At 50.3% G+C, this 17,582-nt stretch overlaps 1 protein-coding gene across 1 annotated transcript; it reads right to left on the reverse strand.

The window, feature by feature from the left end:
* Positions 1 to 271: 271 nt before the first annotated feature.
* On the reverse strand, positions 272 to 1,402 carry TPBGL (trophoblast glycoprotein like). The gene has a single exon (XM_061629737.1). The coding sequence runs from the start codon at positions 1,400 to 1,402 to the stop codon at positions 272 to 274; it is 1,131 nt and encodes a 376-aa protein (XP_061485721.1).
* Between the last annotated feature and the right edge of the window lie 16,180 nt (positions 1,403 to 17,582).

Consider the following 17,582-nt stretch of genomic DNA (forward strand, 5'->3'; position numbering starts at 1 on the left):
TGTCCCTTTGGTTTGGGGGGGAGGAGGGGAGTTGCAGGCTGGCCCCCTGGAGCCTGCGTCTGGGTCCTTGCAGAGTCCATCAAGAGGTGGGAGTCTTCCTGCAGGGTTTTGGAGTGCCCTGAAAAGTTTGCAAAGTTGGGTGGATGTCCATCCACCACAACCCACCCCGATTTTGGAAGACCAGAAAGGAGGGAGCCCCCACCTCCCTTCCCAAGGTTGGATGGGGGAGGGGCCTGGATTCAGCTTCCTGGGCCCAGGCTTGCTGCTGGCTTCAGAGGCCACCGGGGCTGGCCCGTCGCGGGTCGCAGTCCTGTTCGTAGCGGTAATGGTAGCCCTCCATCTGGTCCCGGCAGGCCTCCCGCAGGTTGTTGAGCCACCGCTTGATGCCCTTCCGATTGAGGTAGAGCACCATGAGGAAGATCACCCCGATGAGCGCCAGGACGATGCCGAGAAAGACGTAGGAGGCCGTCTCCAGCTCCTCTTCCTCGGGGCCGTCGGGGTCCAGTAGTCCCCAGTCCGCCCCGTCGAGGCAGTCCAGCTGCAGCGGCTGGAGGTGCAAGATCGGCCTGTCCCTCAGCGCCGGCGGGGAGGCGCAGCGGAGGCTCCGGGCGTCGGGCACCCGCCACGTCGCGTTGCGCAGCCAGAGCAGCAGGGGCCGCAGCGAGGCGCAATCGCAGTGCAGCGGGTTGGAGGCGAGCTGGAGCTGCAGCCGGCCGAGCAGCGCCAAGTCCTCCAGGCCCTCGGGGCGCAGCGCCCGCAGCGAGTTATTGCGCACGTCTAATTCCTCCAGGCCCGGCGGCAGGACTCCCGGCGCCGGGAGCTCCCGCAGGCGGTTGCCGGCCAGCTCCAGCCGCGCCAGGCTCAGGTTCGCCAGGGCGCCGTCCAGGAGCTCCTCGAAGGGAGGCGCCTCCGCCGCCAGCAGCGCCTGGTTGAGTCTCAGCGCGCGCAATCGCGCGCAAGCGGCGAAGGCGCCCGGCGCCACCGAGCGCAACGGGTTGTAGCTCAGATCCAGCGTGGCCAAAGCGGGCAGGCCGGCGAAGGCCGCGTCCTCCAGCGCCTCGATGCGGTCGTGCGTCAACACCAGCAGCGTCAGGTTGCCCAGCGGCCGGACGGCCTCGCCCCCCGCCCAGCCTCCGGCGAAGGCGGCCGCGCGCAGGACCGTCAAGTTGCCGCCGACGATGGTGAGGTTGTGGACGGCGCTGGGCAGCTCGGCGGGCGGCTCCAGGAGCCGGACGTAGCGGCACTGGATGGTGTCCGGCGTGGCGAAGCAGAAGCAGGACGGGCAGCTCCGGGCCCCCGCCTGGATGAGCGGCAGCAGCAGCATCGCGGCCAGGAGGAGGCAGGGAAGCAGGAGCCCGGCGCTCAGCGGGGCCCGTCCATGGCCAGCCGGGCGCTGGGCCATCCTATCCCCGCTTGGTCATTCCCGCGGCCGCAGGGGAGGGATGGACGGAGCCGCTGCCGCCGCCTCTTCCTCCTCCCCGCCTTCCAGCTCTTTCGCTTCTCCCCTTGTTTCCCCCGGGGGGGGTGCAGGTGGGTGGGGAGGTTAGACGGCGAGCGAAGCTCCTTCCGCGCCAGCAGCCCCGCGGAGAAGCAGCAGCCGCGACTGTCCGGAGCCCGCGGAGGAGAACCAGGCTGAGGCGCCCGGGCTCATGGCACTGCCTGGCGTCTGCTGGAGGCGGGCACGGAGAGCCAGCACGGCCGGGCAGGACGGGACGGGAGGCTTCCCCCGAGTCGGCTTGGAGGAGGAACGGGGGGCACGGGGTGGAGAACAGCGGCCACCCCTCGCGGGCGGGCGTCGAAGGGTGGCGGCATGCGCTCTGCCCGCTTCTTCCGCTCTTGGCTGGCTGGGCGGTGGCACCTCGCCCGGACGTCGGGATGAGGGAGGGAGGGACTTGCCCCTGGGCTGGCCAGGTGCCTTCTGGCTTGGGGGGAGGGACGGGGAGCGCCTGGCTGAGATTGGCTCGAGGAGTTGGAACCCCCTCTTGCTTCCAAAGGAGCCCGCCCCGCGGGGAAGGGGGGAACCGTCGTCCAACCCGCGGCAGGGGAGGGTTTCTCGATGCCCACGGGAAGCCGCCACGTCTGGCTCGGAACCCCGCTGGAGCAGAAAGGGGTCCTGGGCTGAGCGTGGTCATGCAGTCGAGCCTGGGCAGCAGAGCTGCTTGCTCGGCGAGGCGGGAAGGGCACCGCCCCCCGCCCGCTCCAGTCCCCTGGCAGCGCTGGGGCAGAGCTGTCCCCAGCCGTGACTGTTCTCCATGGCAGCCCCTTCCCGCCCTCCGTCCAAGTGCTCCGTTCGCTGCGTATAAAAAGCAAAGGAAAAGAGGGGGCGGGGGGGGGAGGAGGACACCGTTATTCCGCGCTCCCCCCCCCATCCTCTTGGGAACCGAAGTGCCTCCCTCTCTCCCCAAGGGATGGCCACCAACTTCCCTTCTTGCTTCTGTGCCCTTCATGGGGCTGTAAGGGACGGAGCTCTTGGGGAGGCAGGTCAATTTATGGCCAGTAGTTGTATGGATTGATTCCACAAAGGAAGCCACAGACCTGAACTTACAAGATCTGAACAGGGTGGTTCATGACAGATGCTGCTGGAGGTCGCTGATTCGTAGGGTCGCCATAAGTCGTAATCGACCTGGAGGCACATAACAACAACAAGTTGTATGTATGTATGTATGTATTATTTGATGTATATCCCGCCCTTCCATCAGGAGCCCAAGGCGGCAAACAAAAGCACTAAAAGCACTTTATGTCAGAGAGTCAGGATGCTGGGAACGGAGAGTACTGAGCAAGCTTATGTGTGTGTTTGAATCCTTGCTAAAGATTCTACCTTCCCTGTAAATTAGTCAGACAGAGACTTTAAGCTTTAAAATAAGAAATAACTACTTTATTCTGGAAGTACATGCTTGATAGGAAAGAGTCCTATGTCTAGCTAACTAGCTAAGTTGGAGCTGCAGACACCGAGCCCAGTGCTTGCCCTCATGTTTGGAGGAGAGGGAGAGACAAAGGAAAAATGTCTGCTCCCCTCTCGAGAGAAAGAAGACTGGAAGGAGGGAAGGAACTGGGATCGACATCCTTTGCATATCAGCCTAGCAGGAAGGAAGAGACAGCAGGAGATCAAAGGACAGGCATAGCCTAGCAACCAAGAGGTCTCTCTAGCTACCCTTTTTAACCCCATGCAGCCTCAACCCAAGTTGGAGTTGAACCACATATTCCAACACTTTAAAACATCATAAAAACAGACTTGAAAATACATTAAAACAAAGCAACTTTAAAAACATTTTTTTAAAAGCTTTGAAGACATCTTTTTTTAAAAAAAGGTTAAAAACACATTGTTTTTAAAAAAGAAGATTTACAAACATCTTAAAAAGCAATTCCAACAAAGATGCAGACTGGGACAAGGCCTCTACTTAAAAGGCTTGTTGAAAGAGGAAGGTCTTCAATACAAAGATTACAGAGATGGCACCTGTCTAATCTTTAAGGTGTCCCACCTTTCAGGATGCAGATCCCAAGCAACATAGCAACGTGTCATAGAAAATAACAGGAGAGAATATAAAAGTGTAAGATGTGGTCAGGATCCGTCCCACAAGGCAGCTGATGGTGGGTGGCCCTCGGGGAGGGGAGGGGGACAGCCCAGCTGGCCAGGAACAGGATCAAGCCTGGGGAGGAGAGCCATCGCTGGGTGGCAGAGCGCCTGCCTTGCTTGCAGAAGGTCCCAGGTTCAGTCCCCAACGGCATCTCCCAGTAGCGCTGGGAGACCCCATGTCTGAAACCCTGGCGAGCCGCTGTCAGTCGGTGTTGACAGTGCTGAACTAGATGAACCAAGGCTCTGTCTGACTTCCTCTGTTCCTATGGGGCTGTCGTTGCTTGCCTCCCTCGCAGGGCGCTTGGCAAAATCAGCTGTACTGGGGCAGCCAAACAGCTTGAGGGACCCCTGGGACCTCTCCATTTCACAGGGCGGAGCATGCTGTCTGTTACCCCTTGCTTCTTTTTAGGATGGATACCCTGGTGTTAGAGAGCCATTCGTGGATGGCTCAGGAGGAGCCCAATTTGGTTCACCGCTTTGCCTTCTTTCGCACGTCCGTCGCCCCCTTTGGGTAGCCAAGTTGGGCCTGGTTGAGCATACAGAATGCTGGCCTAGCGGGAGAAAATTGGGGATGGCCCAGGAAACTATGTGCCGTGTGAATCAATACAATTTCTGTCAATGGCTACTAGCCACAATGGCTGTTGTTCTGCCTGCGTGTGCAATTCTCTATCCAGGATACATTCAAGTGGATTCAGGGTGTGTGCGTGTTGGCACAAAATGATATATTTCAGGACCTTGGACAGCTCCTTGAAAGTTCAGACTAAAACCTGGAGCAGATTCAGTGCCCCACTGACATCGGAACCACCAAACACCCCTGATGCCAGGACGCCAGCACTGTGATGTTAAAGACAAAACTGCCATCCAAAATGCACTTACTTGTGGAGCAGTTCCATTGAAACCAATAGCCACATTGTAACCAATAGGCCTAAGTTCAAAATAAAACCTGGAGCGGATGCACTGCCCCACTGATGTCGGAGCCACCGGCCTCCACTGCGCCCACCGAAATGAGAAGGGCCCATTGCTCAACAGGAGAGCATGTGCTTTGCACAATGAAGATCCTGAGCCAGAGTCAGTCCCTGGCACCTACAAGGCAGGGAGCAGAGCCGAGAAAGGCCTTTCTTTGCCAGAGACCACGTTGCACAGCAGCTGTCTGTCAAGGTAAACAATACCAGGCTGGACAGAGCCATGGCTCCATTCAGGAAAAGGCATTTTGAAAATAACATGAGAAGAGCCCTGTAGATGCTGGATCAGGCCAAAGAGGGCCCACCTAGTCCAGTATCCTCTTCTCACAGTGGCCAACCAGATGCCCATTATGGGAAGCCCGCAAGCTGGACCCGAGTGCAAAGAGCACTCTCCCCTCCCGCGGCTTCTAGCCACTGATCCTTGAAGCATGCGGCATAGTTCAAAGGAGCACCTGGTGCAATGTGCCGCCAGCCCGGAGTTTAGCTCCTAGGTTTTGTGGCAGGGAAGATAGCGCCTCATACAGCATCTGGACAAAGCTGTTACTGTGGATTTCCACAGCGGTCACCCTCTTTATCTGCATTCAGGAACCCGGCGAAGACGTTCTTTTTTGACCAATAGTTTTCAGCTGCGGACTGCAATATGTTATACTGCTGTTTTTCAACAGTTTTGATTTGTTCTTGTTGTTGTAAACTGCCCTGGCAGGAAAAAATCAAAATGGACTGCCTTCAGGTCGATCCCAACTTATGGCGACGCTACGAATAGGAATTTCATGGTAAGCGGTATTCAGAGGGGGTTTCCCATTGCCTCCCTCTGAGGCTGGTCCTCCCCAGCTGGCCAGGGCCTGCTCAGCTGGCCACAGCTGCACAAGCCAGCCCCTTCCTTGTCCGCAACTGCCAGCTGGGGGGCAACTGGGCTCCTTGGGACTGTGCAGCTAGCCCACGGCTGCACAGGGGGCAGGGCACGTCACCCCTGAGCCACTCCCTGTGGGGTGATCTTTAGCTGGCCCTTGACGCCCGGGACACATGAGCGGGGATTTGAACTCACAGACTCTGGCCTCCCAGCCAGGCTGTCCTCCCCACTGTACTATAGCAGCCTTCCTGGGCAGGAAGGGTGGGTTATAAATAGGAAAAAATGCATTGTAATTCTTGTGATAGTGGCCTGCTTGTGGGCTTCCCGTGGGCATCTGGCTGGCCACTGGATTAGACAGCCCGTTGGTCTGATCATAGGAACACAGGGGGCTGCCTTTCGCTGAGCGAGACCCTTGTTCTATCTAGGCCAGTGCTGTCTACACTGACTGGCAGCCGGTTTCTAAAATTTCAGACAGGGAGTCTGTCTCAGCCCTGCCTGGCGATGCCTTTGGGGACTGAACCTGGGTCCTTCCTCATGCAAAGCAGACGCTCAGCATCTTGAGCTATGGCCTTTCCCCCAAGGCCCTAGTTGCTTTTAAAGGAATCGTAGAATAGTAGAGCTGGAAGGGGCCTACGAGGCCATCAAGTCCAACCCCCTGCTCAATGCAGGAAAATGTTAACATCGAGAGAAATCTGATTGCTGGTGACCGGACACCGGGATAGAAGAAGCTGCCAAGCTTCTGGGTACTGGGCTGACCGGAGCATTCCAAGATTTCATGCAGGAGACTCTCGCAGCACTACCTGGAGATGCTGGAGAGGGAAGCTTGGTCCTTCTGCATGCAAGCCAGATGCTCTGCCACAGAGGTATGGCTCTGTCAGCCGGGCTGTTGTACGTGGCCTGCGGGCTTGCAGCCTGACGACGTGGGGAGCTGACTCAGAAGTAGTGTAACTGTCGATGTTTGAGCTTGCTGCTTGGAATGGCCAGTCTCCTCCAGAGCCTGCAGCGTAGAATGCCAAGCGGCTGCCTCTGCTTTCTGCAAGTTGGCTCTGAATGTCTCAGCATCCATGGCTGCCACTCAGAGCATCGGGCCGGTGTGCCCACCTGCAAGAGGCACTGCCTTGAATGTTTAAGCAGGAGGAAGAAAGCTGCTTTATAGGAGGGCAGGCACTTTGTCCGGTGACGCCAGCAATTTATCTCCCACCTTTCCCCCAAGGAGTGTGCAGACATGGCTCTCCCCCTCCCGATTTTATCCTCACAACCACCCTGCGAGGTAGGTTAGGCTGAGATAGTGTGTGACTGGCCCGAGGTTGCCCACTGAGCTGGGATTTGACCCCAGATCTCCCAGGTCCCGGTCGGACACTCTAACCTCTATGCCAAGCTGGCCCCTTTGGACTGTAGGTGCCAGAGACTAAATCTGGAGCCTCCTGAGTGCGGAGCATGTGGCGTCTCGTGGAAATATGGCCATGCCCAGGGGGAGTCGGCTCCTTGGAACACAGCAGCCTGTAACCCCTGTTCAAACATGTATGTCAGGGGTGGGGAACATTTCTCAGCTCAAGGGCCACGTTCCCTCCTGGGGGCAGGAGCCACATGGCAGTGGTGGGTGGGGCGAGAGGCAAAAGGGGGAGGAGCAATGAATCTAAATTTTCCCTCTGTACAGTTCAGCTAGCTTCTACACACACACCTCTCTCTGTTCTCCACCCAGGCAAGCAAGAGGCATGATCTAGGGAGGTGATGGGCTGTCCAACACTGGAGGCATTCAAGAAACAGCTGGAAAGCCATTTGTTGGGGATGCCTTAAGTTGGATTCCTGCGTTGAGCAGTGGGTTGGACTAGATGGCCTTTAGGGGACCCTTCCAATTCTATGGTCAGAGTTCAAGGACACATCCGAGACAGGCAAAAATACTCAAGGAGGGTGAGAAGCAGGGCCAATGAAGAGTGTGGTGTGTGGTGTGTGGTGTGGAGAGAGTCCCAAGGGCAAGTTGGAGAGGCCTGGAGGGCCGCCTTTGGCCCCCATGCCTGAGGCTCCCCCACTTCTGAGGAATAGGATTGCACTGCCCATCTGTGTTGGATTAGGGCTGCTTTGTTTTTTTAAAAAAAATGAAACGGACAGTTCAGGGAAGGGCCAGGGAGGGGTCCAGGCCCCCTCTCCACCCACCCCCACTTCCTCTGGCTCCAGCCCTGCTGGAAGCAGCCTTGACCTCTAACTGGAGCAGCTTGCCTCCCCTCCCTCTCTTGAAGGTTGGCCTTCCCTCCCACAACCCCTTTCTTTTTTTAGCTGCCTGAAATGTTGCACCTTTATAAAGATTTCATCAGTGGCCTTTGCGAAGGCATTTGCTGGCTCTTAGCTTTGCAAGAACTGTGCGTGGCTTTGCAAGGCATACGTGTGTGTGTGGGGAGTAGCTTTTGTATTTCAGCCACCACTTCTGTGTGAGCCCCCACTGTCCTGATTTATCTGTCCCCTATCTTCTCCCGAGGGCACACGGGTGGCTCCAATGTCAGTGGGGCAGTGAATCTGCTCCGGGTTTTAGTCCAAACGTTCAAGAAGCTGTCCAAAGTGCTTGCAGCTCCTTGAATGTTTGGACTAAAACCTGGAGCGCATTCACTGCCCTACTGACATTGCATCTCCCTGCTGCGGGTCACTGGGAGGATCCCTTTCCCATGCCTTTGGAGAATGCAGCTCTTCTGCAACCTCTGATTCGCATCAGCCAAATGGTGCGGTCTCTGCACAAGGAAATGAGCAGATGCAAATGGGACACAATGGAAGCAAAGTGGCCTTTGGGAGAAAGTGCTGACCTGGGGCCGGGGAGACTCGGATTCAAATCCCTCTCAGAGCCTTGAAGTTCTCCAGCTGACATGAGGTCAGGCGCTGTCTCTCAGTTGAACCTACCCCACAAGGTTGTTGTGAGGATAAACTAAAGGCAGCTGCGGGGGGGAGGGGGGAGGAAGAGCAATATGTATGTTGGATTTTGAATAAAAATGTAAGACAAAAAATATTCAGGAGACAAACAGCAGCATTTTTATCTTAGGGTTGTTTATACTTCAGAGGGAAAGGGGAGGATTTGAGCTGCAAATGAGTAGCTGGTGCAATTGATAAGTATTTCTTTTGAGGGTCCAAGTGTTCAAAGTCCTTTGAATAGAAGAGTGCTTTAATCTTTGCAACAGCCCTGCAAGGTAGGCCAGACTGGGGCTAGCTTGATTGTATCAGCAGACTAGTCAGTGGCCTAGGGTGGCAGGGTTTAAGGGATGCCAACCTCTCTAGGAACTTTCTTGTGTCCTGGCTGGCTTCTGGTATGAGTGGGCTGCATCCCAGAACCCTCCATGACACACCGACATCCCAGGAGGTTCTTGGGCACGCCGGCCATTCAATTACACTGCTAAAGCTTTAATTAATTTATTTATTATTTAATTTGTATCCCACCCTTCCTCCCAGCAGGAGCCCAGGGCGGCAAACAAAATGCTAAAAACACTTTAAAACATCATAAAAACAGATCTTAAAATACATTAAAACAAAACAGCATTAAAAACATTTTAAAAAAACAACTTTAAAAAAGGGTTAAAAACATTATTAAAAAACATATTAAGCAATTCTAACACAGACGCAGAGTGGGATAGGTCTCAACCTAAAAGGCTTGTTGAAAGAGGAAAGTCAGATATAAACAGCACCACAGTTCACTGGGCAAGCCACTGGCCTTTTTTGGCTCCAGATAATAATAATAATAATTTTTTTGCTTGGACAAACGGATACAACACCTGGGAAGGAGGATGACCAAGAAACCTCCTCTCTGTCCCAGCCTTGGGGGAAAGTGTCCATTTCTGCACTGCCCACATCCAGGTTGCTACGTTTTCAAGTAGTTGCTGCTCCTGCACTTTTTAAGAGTAGGGCATAGTGGTTAGAGTGTTGGACTAGGACCTGGGAGACCAGGGTTCGAATCCCCACACAGCCATGTAGCTCACTGGGTGACCTTGGGCCAGTCACTGCCTCTCAGCCTCAGAGGGAGGCAATGGGAAACCCCCTCTGAATACTGCTTACCATGAAAACCCTATTCGTAGGGTAGCCATAAGTTGGGATCGACTTGAAGGCAGTCCATTTCCATTTTCCCTCTGCAGACATTTAAGGGTGCCAATGCTTCCTCCTCTGTGCCTCACCATGCCTTTTTTTGGTAGATCGAGTGCCAATCATCTGCTCTTATTTGCTCTTTGGTATGGCATGGCATTAATATTAATTAATCATATTAATTTGTGTGTGCATATGTGTGTCGATAAGTTTATTGTATCTTGTCTTTGTTATTTTGTTGGACACCCTCACTAGGATGAAGGGTGGCGTGATGAAGGGTGGTTTATAAATCAGGTATAAATCTTCTTTATTATTTTTTGGGACTCACCTCTTTTGCTAAATCTACACTGCTGCACTCTGGTTGAAACAGCTTCGCTTTTTCCCACTCTTTTTATAATTGTTTTTATTTGCTTTTATAGCTGTTTATTAAATTTTTGCGAACTGCCTTGGGACCTTATGGTGAAGGGAGGTAAGAAATTATAAATGCATGAAACTAAAGGCAGGGCAGGGCTGTAACGCAGTGGCAGAGCATCCGCTTTGCAGGCAGGTTCAATCCCCACCATCTCCAGGAAGAGCCGGGAGAGAACCCAGCCTGGAAAGCCGCTGCCAGTCAGTGTAGACAATACTGAGCTAGATGGGACTCAAGTCTGACTCAGTATATACTAAGTGGCTTCCTGTGTCCTTATGTTTTTAGATACGTATTTGCCCTGCTCGGAGCAGAACAGTTTTAAAGAAGTTTTTGAAGATGTTTTGTTCATAAGATGTTTTTAAAGATGTTGCTAGTGTTTTATCACTTGTTTGCCGCTCTAGGCGTGAAGGGTGGGACGTAATAATAATAACAACAACAATCATGATGGAATAAAATTATGGAATGATCTCTCTTACAAGGTGCGCCTGACACCAACACTGTTATCTTTTCGGCGCCAGGTCAAGACTTTCCTCTTCTCCCAGGCATTTTAGCATGTGTTTTAAATTGTTTTTAAAAGATGTGTTTTAAATTTGTATATTTGTATATTTGTTTTTAATGTTTTTAATTGTTGTAAACCGCCCAGAGAGCTTCGGCTATGGGGCGGTATACAAATGTAATAAATAATAATAATAATAATAATATTAATAATAATAATAATAATATGCATTTCTCTCCCCCCCCTCCCTCATTTATCATCACAGCAACCTGGTGAGGCTGGTTTGACTGCGTTCAAGTGAGTGGAATGGCCTGACATTTACTTGACCAGGTTAAGCTTTCTTGCTAGCAAAGCTTATAGCTTCAAGTCAAATCTTCTTATGCTTTTAATGGCAAACTGCCTTACGGGAGTGCCTTTGGCTTTGACAGGCGGTATAAAAATCTGGAGTCAGGAACCCTTGGGAAGCCATACTGGTCATTTTCAGCAGGGGTCCGTACTGCATTTCCTCCAAGAAGCTCAAGGCAGCATACATTGTGCTGCTCCCCCCTTTTTAATCCAAGGTAGGTTAGACTGAGAAACAAAATTCAAAGGGATCTTGATAGGCTGGACCATTGGGCTGAAAACCAAATTTATCAGGGATAAATGCAAAGTTCTACACTTAGGAAAAATAAACCAAATGCAGAGTTATAAGATGGTGGATACTTGCCTCAGCAATACGACATGTGAGAAGGATCTTGGAATTGTCATTGATCACAAGCTGAATATGAGCCAACAGTGTGATGTGGCTGCTAAAAAGGCAAATGCTATATTAGGCTGCATTAACAGAAATATAGTTTCCAAATCATGTTAAGTATTGGTTCCCCTCTATTCAGCACTGGTTAGGCCTCATCTTGAGTACTGCATCCAGTTCTGGTCTCTGCACTTCAAGAAAGATGCAGACAAACTGGAACAGGTTCAGAGGAGAGCAACTAGGATGATCAGAGGACTGGAAACAAAGCCCTCTGAGGAGATACTGAAAGAACTGGGCATGTTTAGCCTAGAGAAGAGAAGACTGAGGGGAGATATGATAGCACTCTTCAAGTACGTGAAAGGTTGTCACATGGAGGAGGGCCAGGATCTCTTCTTGATCATCCCAGAGTGCAGGACATGGAATAATGGGCTCAAGTTGCAGGAAGCCAGATTTCGACTGGACATCAGGAAAAACTTTCTAACTGTTAGAGCCATACGACAATGGAACCAATTACCTAGAGAGGTGGTGGCAGGGCCAGGCCCGGACATGCCTGGGCCCTTGGGCACAAGCCTGCCCCAGGCCCCAGCACTTCCCTTCTGTGATTCGTGGCAGGATTGCTTCCACGGATCGCACAACCTGCCATTCCCTTGCTTAACCTACCTTTCTCAGCTGTTCTGCGGTTGCACACACAGTGCTGCCCTTAACAAAGATGGCAGCTGAGGTTTCCCTAAGGGGCTGAAGCCTCTGCCACCATCTTGGCTCATGGCAGTGCTGTGTGTGCAACCGCAGAAGGTAGGTTAAGCAAGGGAATGGCAGAGCTCCGAAGCTCTCGCCGTGCAATCTGCAGCAGTGATCCTGCCATGAATCATGGAAGGGGAGCAGAGGGGCCTCTGAGGGGCCCCTGTAGCCCAAGGGGCCCTCAGCCAGTGCCCCATCTGGCTGCCCTTTGGAACCAGCCCTGGCTGGTGGGCTCTCCAGCCCTGAAGGCATTCAGGAGGTGGCTGGACAGCCATCTGTAGCGGTGCTTTACTTGGATTATTGGATTAAGCGCTGGGTTGGACTTGATGACCTTAAAGGCCCCTTCAATGCTATGATTCTATGAAAGACAGAGCGTGACTGGCCCTGGGTCACCCAGTGAGCTTTGGCGCTGACTGGGGATTTGAACCTGGCTCTCCCTAGTTCTAGCCAGCCACTCTTAACCATCCCCTTTCCCTTCTTTTAACCCAGTGACAGGGAAGCTCAGGCCTGGGGCCCAAATGCGGCCCTCTAGGCCTCTCTATCTGGCTCTGTGGACTCTCCTTAGGCCAGGCCCCCTCCTCAGACACACCCTCACTGCCCCGCTTTGCACCCTTGTGTGTTCTTGTGTGGCTGGAACGCATCCGTGAACGCTGATGGAGCCTCGGGTTTGAATGGATGGAGGGCCGAGAGGAGTGCCTGAGTGTCTGCGTAGGAACCAGCCAGCTCCACAAAAGTAACAATCACATTTGGTGCTCTGTCCACGTTTGCCTTTCAGATCTGTGTTAACCTCACAACAATGTGGCACAGGCTAGGCTGAGAGCAGAGCTTGGAAGATTACTTTTAAAAAGTAATAAATTACAGTTACAATTACTTGGCCCCCAAAAGTAGTAATTACCGTTACAATTACAATTGCTCTGAAAGTAACTGATTACTTTACTTTTTCTCAAAAGTAATCACTACAATTACATTTCCGTTACTTTTAAAAAAAACTCCTACAAGGTGCTGGCCTTGGCTGCTGCACATCTAAGAAGCCTAAAACAATATTAAAAATAAACACACACACACAGGGGATAGTAGAATAAAAAAAATTATCCTTAAGATTAACAGAATGGCATAACAGAATCTCACATCCCCCCAAGCAATGAAGATACCCCAACTCTTGAAATCAAATTTTACACTTGAAACGCTTTTATAATATGTTTCTGTTATGTCTCAAAAGAACAAGATGCTCAAAGAGCATGTCAGCCAAGGAATGTCTTTTTACAGTCATTACGTTGCCACCAGTACTGAACAGGCGTTCTACTGCGGCGCTTGAAGGCATGCCTGTGTTGTGCTGCAAAAAACACTGCAGCACACGTGGAAAGCCATGGAGTGATGACACTTCCCTGCTGGGAGACCTCAGGTACCTCACCAGTTCCTCCTCAGCAGTGTCCACTGCTGACTTCTTGCCCTGGGGCAGAAAGTTAAAGAAGTCATCTTCTAAGTCATCTCCTGCCTGGTCTTTATCTGAAGACTGATCACTGTCCTCATTAAGTACACCCATCTTTATTTCAGCTTTCAACAAGGCTTCCATTGTGTATCTAAGAAAGAGAGAAGATATGTTAACACATATATGTTAGGAAACCATCATCTGCTCTTCATTTCCTGATGCTTGTCATGTCCCCTGGTTCAGGGTCCAGCCTGAGCCTGTGGATGATGACATGGAAGGTAGGAAGGTGACCAAGTCACCACACTCATGGGGCAGCACAGCAGACCCTTAAGGATTACCTGCAGCAACCCAAGGTTGTGATGAGGAGCCCCAGGAAGAAAAGGCCCAGCCCCTGCCTACCACCTTAAGCCCTCTGATGCCTCCCTTGAGACAACATTTCCCTTGGAGTAATCCACCCAAAGGGCTTCCCTAATGTTCTTACTTGTTGGTATGGGTGGTGGCCTGACACGATTCCAGCCGATCTAGTTTGAAGCGAGGGTGTACGCAGGCTGCCAGAAGAAGCAGATCCCTGCCAGATCCCCACCTCTCAAGGGTTGTCTGCTGCTGCTTCAGCATTTTGGGAGGAGGGGTGTCATGCATTGGTTCAGGAAGGCCACGTCTCCTTGCCTTTATTGCTTCTTCAATTGCTCTCAGCTTCTCAGGGTGTGCCCTCTGAGGAAGAAGAACAAAGCATGAATCCAAGAAAAAATGGAAGAGGAACTTCACAATTTAAACATAAATAGACAATGGACACTCTTTGAGGACCAGCATGACAAAGGCTTACCTCAAAATGTTTCTTCACATTGGATGAGGGGGAAACAGCTGATCTCAGATTTTTGATCCTTGGAAGGCAGTAATTGCATCGTACAACAACATTTTTCCCACTCTGGCTCACAAATGTACAAGCTTTCTCAAAGCCAAACCATGGTACTTGCTGTTCTGCAGATGTGGCTGTGGGCAACTGGCACTGCATCATGCCCTCCTCCTCCTCGTGCACAGGGCCTCCTTTCTGAACCTCACTTTCTAGTTTTGCCTCCTCAGGATCAACAAGCTGTGACTCAAGTGGCCGCACTAACTGACTGCTGCTCTCAGCAGCAAAACCTGCAACAGGCGTCTCTGTAATAAACAAGAGATAATGCTCCTATATGGGTGAACTTCAGCTGTGATGTGCCCCCATCTCTTCCCCATGCTGCAAGATCCCCCAGTCAGAGTGGAAGTAAGCAGGTCGATAGCACAATTAAAAGAGATCCTATTTGCTCACTGAATAACCCTGCCTGGGCCAGTCTAACCTACTATCTCACAGGGTTGTTGTGAGAACAAAATGAGACTAGGGTTCAAATCCCCACATAGCCATGAAGCTCACTGAGTGACCTTGGGCCAGTCACTGCCTCTCAGCCTCATGAAAACCCTATTCATAGGGTCACCATAAGTTGGAATCAACTTGAAGGCGGTACATATATTTTTTATTTTGAATATGATGATTATGATAATAAATATGCAGCATTTCAAATTAATTCTGTATGAGAAGCATTCCATGCCAAGCTTGGAAAACCAAGGATGAGGTATAAAATGTAGACAAAAATACTTTTGACAAAATGCCGTTTATATTTTATATATATGAGCCTGGGTAGGGAACATTTAATCTAGCCGACTTGCTTTCAGCAAGAAGGGTTAAGTGCCTTCAGGCTAGGGCAATCACCAGAAGGCCACTGCAGAGACAAAGGAGCCTAGTGCTGTGGAGATGTTAGATGGGAGCTTTGGGGAGTAAAGATGGAGGCTCCTGAAGGCTGCAATTCTAAACACACTTACTAAGGGATTAAGCCCCATAGAACTCAACAGGACTGACTTCTAAGTAGATATAGTTTGGACTGTGCTGTTGGTAAACCTTGACTAGGGTTCTTCTGCAAAGACATCCATATCCAAGCAGGGTTGGCAACCCCCTGCCTGGAATACCCTGCCCTTATCTTTTAATGTGGCTGCTCCAAATGTTTTTACAGATTTGACCCTTTACTTCAGAAAGAGGTCTGAAAAATTAGTAAGAGTAAGAAGTATCTTTAAAATTGTTCTTTTCAATTCACTCTTGAATGAACATCATACCTAGGGCAGATCCACACCATTCCTTTAAAGCACATTCAACACCCATTTGAAGCACATGAATCCCACCACAGAATCATGGGAACTGCAGTTTGTTAAGAGTGGTGAGAACTATAACTGTGAGGGGGAAATGACACTTCCCAGAATTCTTTAGGGGAAGTCATGCGCTTTAAATGCGAGTTGGATGTGCTTTACACATATTTTGTGAATCCGCTTAATAAATTTTGCCTGCATGCAAATTGTTCTAATTAATTTTTCAAAATGAAAATAAGCTATAAAGTGTAGTGGGTGACCATGGGCTACTCACCATTTCTCAGCCTATCTGCCCCTCAGGATGAAAACAATGGAGAACCATGACTACCCCAAGGGATACTTAAAATGTAAAGGAAGTATTGTACAACCATAGTATGCAATTGGATACTTATAGGGACACAGCATGACAAAACTGGGTGGAAGTAAAAGTTCTACACTTAGGAAAAAGAAACCAAATGCACAGTTATAAGATGGGGGATACTTGGCTCAGCAGTACGACATGCAAGAAGGATCTTGGAATTGTTGTTGATCACAAGCTGAATATGAGCCAACAGTGTGATGTGGCTGCAAAAAAGGCAAATGCTATATCAGGCTGCATTAACAGAAGTATAGTTTCCAAATCATGTGAAGTATTAGTTCCCCTCTATTCAGCACTGGTTAGGCCTCATCTTGAGTGCTGTGTCCAGTTCTGGTCTCTGCACTTCAAGAAGGATGCAGACAAACTGGAACAGGTTCAAAAGAGGGCAACAAGGATGATCAGGGGACTGGAAACAACGCCCTATGAGGAGAGACTGAAGGAACTGGGCATATTCAACCTGGAGAAGAGAAGACTGAGGGGAGATATGATAGCACTCTTCAAGAATTTGAAAGGTTGCCACACAGAGGAGGGCCGGGATCTCTTCTCAATGATCCCAGAGTGCAGGACACAGAATAATGGGCTCAAGTTGCAAGAAGCCAGATTTCGACTGGACATCAGGAAAAGCTTCCTAACTGTTAGAGCCATACAACAATGGAACTAATTACTACAGAGGTAGTGGGATCTCCGACACTGGAGGCATTCAAGAGGCAGCTGGACAGCCATCTGTCGGGAATGCTTTGATTTGGATTCCTGCATTGAGCAGGGGGTTGGACTTGATGGCCTTATAGGCCCCTTCCAACTCTACTATTCTATGATTCTATGAAAATATTTATATCATGACTATCAAATATGTTTATTTATATAACCTGTAAAGATATTTATAGTGCAATCCTATGTTTGTTTACTCAGAAGCAAGTCCCAATGTATTCAATGGGGCTTACTCAACCAGGGAAAACTGCAGCCTCAAGTGATAAGGAACTTGTTCTTTTAACAAGTCCTTTAAGTTGAGAGCTTATCCCAGTCTGCGTCTGTGTTGAAATTGCTTTTTAATATGTTTTTAAATTTTTCTTTAAAAAAATGTTTTTAAAGCTTTTAAAAATGTTTTTAAAGATGTTTTGTTTTAATATATTTTAAAGTCTGTTTTTATGATTTTTAAAGTGTTTTTAGTGCTTTTGTTTGCTGCCCTGGGCTCCTACTGGGAGGAAGGGTGGGATATAAATAAAATAATAAAAATAAATAAATAAACTTCATTCATTTTTTTAAAAAATGAGTATTAGTTTCCTACATAATAAAAACTGTGATAAACCCTGCCTAATTTCTTTAAAAATAGGGTTGGAGGGAGAGAGATTTACAACACAAACACAAGTCTGCACTTTACTCACAATCATGAAAGGGCGGGGTTGCAGCCAGAGCTTTGAAAAGTTACTTTAAACTACAACTCCCATCAGCCCCAGCCAGCATGGCCACTGGATTGGGCTGATGGGAGTTGTAGCTAGAGCATGATCTGTTTAAAAAAAAGTTGTGCAGGGGGGGTTTACGTTTTGGTGTATATCTTGGGAATTAGACCACCTAGAAACTTTTTTTTTTTAAATTGAAGCGGAGAGTCCAGAGAGTAAGGGGTGGTAGCCAGAGAGCCGGAGCCCCCCCAAAACCAGAGACTCCAGCCGAAAACACACACACCGGGGCACACACACACACAAATCATCGTCACTCACCTCCACAGCTCTTCGCCATTCTGCTGCAGCCTTCTCCGTTGTTGTCCTTGCCCTGGCTTTTTCCTCCAGCGTCCATTTTTTCCTCTCAGAGTCAGACGCTAG

The sequence above is a fragment of the Rhineura floridana genome, chromosome 5 (genome assembly GCF_030035675.1).
Source record: "Rhineura floridana isolate rRhiFlo1 chromosome 5, rRhiFlo1.hap2, whole genome shotgun sequence".
NCBI classification, from domain to species: domain Eukaryota; kingdom Metazoa; phylum Chordata; class Lepidosauria; order Squamata; family Rhineuridae; genus Rhineura; species Rhineura floridana.

Excerpts from the sequence above, each read along its gene's own strand:
- TPBGL (XM_061629737.1), bottom strand. The coding sequence starts at position 1,402 with ATGGCCCAGCGCCCGGCTGGCCATGGACGGGCCCCGCTGAGCGCCGGG.